The sequence below is a fragment of the Triticum dicoccoides genome, chromosome 5A (assembly GCF_002162155.2).
Source record: "Triticum dicoccoides isolate Atlit2015 ecotype Zavitan chromosome 5A, WEW_v2.0, whole genome shotgun sequence".
Lineage (NCBI taxonomy): Eukaryota > Viridiplantae > Streptophyta > Magnoliopsida > Poales > Poaceae > Triticum > Triticum dicoccoides.
This window is the reverse complement of record NC_041388.1, coordinates 542,683,849-542,690,111: the sequence shown is the minus strand read 5'-3', so window position 1 is coordinate 542,690,111 and position 6,263 is coordinate 542,683,849. Positions and strand designations below refer to the sequence as shown.

The following is a 6,263-nucleotide window of genomic DNA, read 5'->3' as shown; positions in this document are numbered from 1 at the left end:
GATCCAAACAACTAAAAAAAGACAGGGCGCGTTGAAGTTGCTCTAACCCTGAAGATGGATCGAATATTTTATTTTGGTTGAGTGATTAATTGACTTTATATTCTGTGAGTGCGGAACAAGTGACTTGAAATAACATGAAAGCAGGGGAGGAGGCCAGCCTCCAAGGGTCCCGCTAGCTCTGGCCGCCTTCATGCCGGCTGTTAACGTTTGGCCTCGGCGAGTACCACTTTGAGAAATTACGTGGAGATATTTTTCGATGCTGCCGAGCACGCAAGAGATCTTACGACTTGCATATATCCACGGATAAATCAATTTATTTTGTTACCAAAAGCAACGCGTGGCATGCATCATGCTACGTACAGCGGTGACGCGCCGGCGGGTCGCCGCGCCACGTTTTATTACATCTCCTGACAGAGGCGGCGAGTGGGTACATGGTAGTTAAGACTTAAGATACATAGGTGGCTTCGTTTGACAGACGGCGCCATGGACGGGGCGGGGGTGGGGGAGCTCGCGCGCGGAGCGTCTGCCCTAGCACTCCCTCTGGCAGGTGCAGCGCCTGATTTTGCAGTAGCCGGCCGTCCATTTTGCGCCGTGCTCGCTGAGGCACGTCTTGGTGCAGCTCTTGTCCGAGACGCACGGGAACGAGTGGTGCTGGCTCTTCCCCGTGCAAATGCGCGCCTCCGCCACGCCGATGCCACCGCCGCCGCTGTCTGAAAAAAAATGTCCCGGCCGGTCACAAAGCGTTAGTCCATAACCATAAGCAGCAGCAAATTAATAAGTCGGCGAGCGGCCGCTCAGGCTTACTCACAGGAGGAAAGCAGGAGCAGCACCAGCATCACCGCGCACACGGTCGCCTTGGGCTTGAACTCCATTTGCTTCTGTGGGGGTAGGTAGGTTGATGGAGCAAAGCCTTTTTTTCTCTCTTTAGGTGAAACAAGCTATGGCTTCTGATCCAGGCGACCGTGTTTGTTGTTGCCAGGAAGAGAAGCTCTCTACTTATAGGGAGCTTGGGCCGGAGGAGCGGGCTGCCGTGCATGCATGCAGGTGTATTCGTGGCAGGCGGGCTGCATGTAGCGAGCCACCCGTCGGGCTGGAAGGCCGGGTGGTTCAGCTCCTTGTTCCAACTCAGCGTGCGTCTGGATGCTGCTGTGGGTGAGAGGAGTCGCACCTCTGGACTCTGGTTCGAAAGAATTCGAACCAAACTTCCCTGGTGACGAAGGGGCGTTGGACTAGGAGGATCAATGGTCTCAAAACTCTCAAGTGCAAGCCTGGTCGCAAAAAAGAGGTCTCGCAAGGCTGCGCCGCTCGCCGTTCAAGTCCCAAACACCTATCCCGCATTGAAGCCAGACAAAAACTTGGCAGGAGCGATGCATTCGTATTCCTCCCGTTCCCTAGTAATCTCCGGCAAAAGCAATCTCTCTTCAAAATCTGATAATAAGGTAAGCAGTGAACGAAATTACATGCGTTTCTACATGAAAATGCAAGCCATTTGATTGAGATACTGGCCCAAGAGGCCGAGACGATCTTCCATCGTCTACACCACTGCCTGCACTAGACCCCCACCGTGACGCATCGGCCGACTGATCCGTGGTCCCACCGGCGGGCGGCAGGGCAAAGCTCGCCGCGTGCTGTCCTGCATTGAAGCCCACGCCGCCTGTAGAGGAGCCACGAGCCCAAGATGGCTCGCCGATCTACTACCTCGGCGGCCCTACCTACCCGCCGACTACCCTGCGCGCTCTCTGGTGCCCTCGCAATCTGGCTCTACCCGCCGACTACCCTGCGCACTCTCTCGTGCCAGGGCAATCTGGCTCTACACGCCGACTACCCTGCGACCACCTTCTCGTGGGTACCTACCTACGTGCCGACTACCCTGCGACCACCGTCTCGTGGGTACCTACCTACGTGCCGACTACCCTGCGCGCTCTCCCGTGCCCTGGTAATCTGGTATGCATGCACCGCTGCAGCCAAAAGCGACCAATGTCTCGTAGGTACCTACCTACTTGCCGACTACCCTGCGCGCTCTCTGGTGCCCTGGCAATCTGACATGCACGCACCGCTGCAGCCAAAAGCGACCACCATCTCGTGGGCAAATACGTGGGCGCCGCCCTGCACCGAGCCCGCCACGTGAACGCGATCCATCATGCGGCACGCCACGCGGCCAGTCATTGCGCGCGCCCACGCCACGATGCATGCATGCTGCTTCGAGTCCATGCACAACGGACCCGACCGGCTCCGAGCTCATGTTATATAATGCTATCACCGATGAGCGTTATAGCCACCCACAGCACACAACTCCACCGGTAGTAACAAAGCCAGTACGTAGCGCAAGCAGAGAGTTTAGGTCGCTCCCAGCCCGGCCGCTCACCATGTGGACCAAGAAGGTGGCGACGCAGGTGGCTTTGGTCCTGCTTCTCCTTCTCATCGCACGTAAGTGTGTATTATTTTGCTCCGTGGACATTTTCATCAGATATTCAGTTGGATAGTACGCACATATGTTATGTCATTATACATGCATGTTGACGTGTGGCGAACATGAATGGATGCAGAGGAGGCGGCGGTGCCGGGGGCGGAGGCGAAGGTCTGCCGGCAGCGCAGCGCGGGGTTCAAAGGGCCGTGCGTGTCCGATAAGAACTGCGCGCAGGTCTGCCTGCAGGAAGGCTGGGGCGGCGGCAACTGCGACGGACCCTTCCGCCGGTGCAAGTGCATCAGGCAGTGCTGATCATAATATGTGCTACGGCTAGCTGGCCCTCACCGTACGTCAGCTAGCTAGCCCATGGAATCATACGTCTGTGTACCTACTTGAATGTGTGTGTGTGTGCCGCCTTCTACGTACGTATGTCGTATGTATATCCGTATCACCACTAGCCAGCTGCTGCATCTCGATCGATGCATGCGAGAGAATAATAATAAGAATAAAAACGTACGGTTCATGTTCCGTTCCTTGTTACCGTAACTTTGCAAAAAATGTGATCGTCCGGTCGTCTCGGTATTTTGCCTATGTTTGTTGGCCACGTTGATCGAGGGCTCCCCATGGCAGGCTACCATGTTGGATAACACCTCGTGGGATGTTCTTCTAGAAACGCAGAAGAAAACGCTCACAGGTCACAATCTACAGTCGGAGTTACAAACCCGGCCGGCACCCTATACGTCCCCGGCGCATGCAACGTTCAACTAAACTATATATATAGAAGAATGGTGTGACCCTGTGTGCACTGTGTTACTCACAGAAGGAAGATACATATACAGAGAAGGCAACCTCCGATCCCTACATGATCGTGGAGAGGAGGTGCCGTGAAGCTAGCCGGCTACACCCTCAGGACTAGGTCTTGCCGTTACATACACATATACATGATAATGATACAACTCAACCTCCCCACTAGTAGAAAAAAGGTCAAACATGAAGCACATTAGTGCCCTTTATAAAAAAATCGGCACTAATGTGATCAATATTGCCGGTTCGAATGGCTATGCATTAGTGCCGATTCGTAATGAACCTTTAGTACCGATTCGTGCCACGAACCGGTACTAAAGGGGTGGTGGCAGGCTGGCGTCAGGCCAGGCCCCACGAGCCCTTTTAGTGACGGTTTGTGACACAAACCGGTAGTAAAGGTCTAACCTATAGTACCGATTTGCGTCATCAACCGGCACTACAGAGTCTTAACCTATAGTCTCGATTGAAGACACAAACCGGCACTATAGAGCAGTTTTCAAACTCTACCCCACCTGTATCGCCATTTCAGTTTTGAAAAAAACAAAAGAAAATGATAAAAACTTCAAAAAATAAAATCCTTCGAGAGGTAGTTATATTACTACATCTACTAGTTAGGAAAATTTGAAAACTTAAATTTGAACATGTTTTACAAAAAGTGTAGGGAAAATGTAAAACGGCTATAACTTTTGCATACGATGTTGGAAAAAACGTATAATATATAAAAAATTCAGCACGAAAATCCGCATCCGATGAAGACCGCCTACGGCCTGTTTGGAATTTTTTAGAATCCTCAAATTCCAAAAGGAAAAAAAGATATGGTTAAATTTTAGTTTTTTTAAAAAAATTGGTTAAATCTGGTCAAATTACTTATTCAAAAAGTATTATTGTTACTACATAATTATTCAAGAATATTAGTGTTATTAAATAATTATTTTAATTTTTTGAATTTTGGTCAAATCTGGTCAAACTGTCAAACTATGGTCAAACTTATTCAAGAAATATCAGCGTTACTAAATAATTACTATTTTTTTAGAATAATAGTTTCAAACTCAAACGGTGAACTGTTTGACTTCATGCTCAAGCTAAACTCCTAAAGGTCAATAGGATTAACATCTTACTATTGTCAGGAAAACAACAAGTGCAGACTTGAAAACGAAGGAGAATAGAACCCGAAAGTTAAGCGTGCTCGGGCTAGAGTAGTGAGAGGGATGGGTGACCGGTTGGGAAGTTAAATGATTTGGAATAAGTGATCCACACTTGAATAGTTAAGAGAGGTGATTAGAGACTAAATCATTAAATAATTTAGAAAAATTTAAAATGTTTTTCCAAAATTTTCAAATTTTTTTAAAACCTTTAGTACCGGTTGGTAACACCAACCGGTACTAAAGGTCCCCATATCAGGGCGTGAGCTCACGCCACGTGGTGACACTTTAGCGCCGGTTCGTGCCGAACCGGTACTAAAGGGGGGGCCTTTAGTGCGCACACTTTAGTGCCGGTTCCATAACCGGCACTAAAGGCCCTTACAAACCGGGTTTAAAGCTCCGTTTTCTACTAGTGCCCCCCTCCCCCAAGTCCGAACGTCATTAGGAAGGACATTCAGACTTATTCGCAAAAAAAGGAAGGACATTCAGACTGGTTTTAAACTCACAAAACACCGATGACGGGAGCCTCTTGGTAAAGATGTCTGCAAACTGTGAGGTTGTAGGGACGTGAAGAACTTTGGCTTCACCGAGGGCCATGCGGTCGCGAACAAGGTCGCGAACAAAATGAAGATCACTTTAGTGCCGGTTCCATAACCGGCACTAAAGGCCCTTACAAACCGATTTTAAAGCTCTGTTTTCTATTAGTGCCCCCCTCCCCCAAAGTCCGAACGTCATTAGGAAGGACATTCAGACTTATTCGCAAAAAAAGGAAGGACATTCAGACTGGTTTTAAACTCACAAAACACCGACGACGGGAGCCTCTTGGTAAAGATGTCCGCAAACTGTGAGGTTGTAGGGACGTGAAGAACTTTGGCTTCACCGAGGGCCACGCGGTCGCGAACAAGGTCGCGAACAAAATGAAGATCAATCTCCACATGCTTCGTCCATTGGTGTTGCACCGGGTTGGACGACAATGATCGCTCGACGTGGGGGGCGATGAAGCTCGGCAAGGAGCTGGCGTAGCCAACCGGACTTGGCAACAACGTTGGGCACAGCACGATACTCTACCTCGGCATTGGAACGAGAGACTGTCTGATGTCTCTTGGACGACCAGGAGACCAGGTTGGAGCCGAGAAAGACGCAGAAGCCAGAGGTAGACTTGCGAGTGTCGGGGCAGCCGGCCCAATCAGCATCGCTATAATAAACAAGATCATGTGGAGAGCCGAGAAAGACGCAGAAGCCGGGGGTAGACTTGCGAGTGTCGGGCAGTCGGCCCAATCAGCATCGCTATAAGAAACAAGATCATATGGCAAGGAGCGATATAGCTGAAGGCCATAGTGAGTGGTGCCGCGTAGGTAGTGCAAGACCCTCTTGACCAACTGAAAGTGGGAGTCAAGAGGTGCATGCATGAACAAGCAAATGTTGCACGGCGTAAGTGAGGTCCGGTCATGTAAGAGTAAGATACTAAAGTGCTCCGACGATGCTGCGATACTTAGAGGGATCAGAGAAGGGCGTGCCACCGGAACTAGACAACTTGCAGCGAGTATCGATGGCTATGGAAATGGGGTGGCAGTTAAGCATGTTGGCTCGGTCCAACACCTCCAAAGTGTACTGCTCCTGAGACAAGAAGATCCCGGAAGCATTGCGATGAACGTTGATGCCAAAGAAATGATGAATGTCGCTGAGGTCACTCATGAAAAACTCACGGGTGAGGGATGACACAAGTGAGTTAAGAAGAGAGGCGGTGCTAGCGGTGAGAATGATGTCATCGACATAGAGCAACAGATACGCCATGAAGGCCCGCTACATAGGATGAAAAGGGAGGTGTCGCACCGAAACGAGACAAAACCAAGTGTGTGGAGGAAGCGGGTGAAACGAAGGAACCACGTCCGAGGCGCCTGCTTGAGGCC

General features: G+C 50.3%; 2 protein-coding genes across 2 annotated transcripts; one reads left to right on the top strand and one right to left on the bottom strand.

Annotated features, from left to right (window-relative positions):
• Positions 1-303: 303 nt before the first annotated feature.
• On the bottom strand, positions 304-951 carry LOC119297789 (defensin-like protein 1). The gene is made up of 2 exons (XM_037575436.1): positions 809-951; positions 304-710 (listed from the first exon to the last, which is right to left on the bottom strand). The coding sequence occupies exons 1-2, from the start codon at positions 870-872 to the stop codon at positions 529-531; spliced, it is 246 nt and encodes an 81-aa protein (XP_037431333.1). The 5' UTR covers positions 873-951; the 3' UTR covers positions 304-528.
• Positions 952-2,286: 1,335 nt separating this feature from the next.
• On the top strand, positions 2,287-2,930 carry LOC119297788 (defensin-like protein 2). The gene is made up of 2 exons (XM_037575435.1): positions 2,287-2,427; positions 2,547-2,930. Exons 1-2 carry the CDS (start codon positions 2,367-2,369, stop codon positions 2,717-2,719), a joined length of 234 nt encoding a protein of 77 aa, XP_037431332.1. The 5' UTR covers positions 2,287-2,366; the 3' UTR covers positions 2,720-2,930.
• Positions 2,931-6,263: the final 3,333 nt, after the last annotated feature.

Coding starts and splice junctions, on each gene's coding strand:
- LOC119297789 (XM_037575436.1), bottom strand. CDS start 872: ATGGAGTTCAAGCCCAAGGCGACCGTGTGCGCGGTGATGCTGGTGCTG. Junction 711..808: donor GCTGCTCCTGCTTTCCTCCT/GTGAGTAAGCCT, acceptor ATTTTTTTTCAG/ACAGCGGCGGCGGTGGCATC.
- LOC119297788 (XM_037575435.1), top strand. CDS start 2,367: ATGTGGACCAAGAAGGTGGCGACGCAGGTGGCTTTGGTCCTGCTTCTC. Junction 2,428..2,546: donor GCTTCTCCTTCTCATCGCAC/GTAAGTGTGTAT, acceptor GAATGGATGCAG/AGGAGGCGGCGGTGCCGGGG.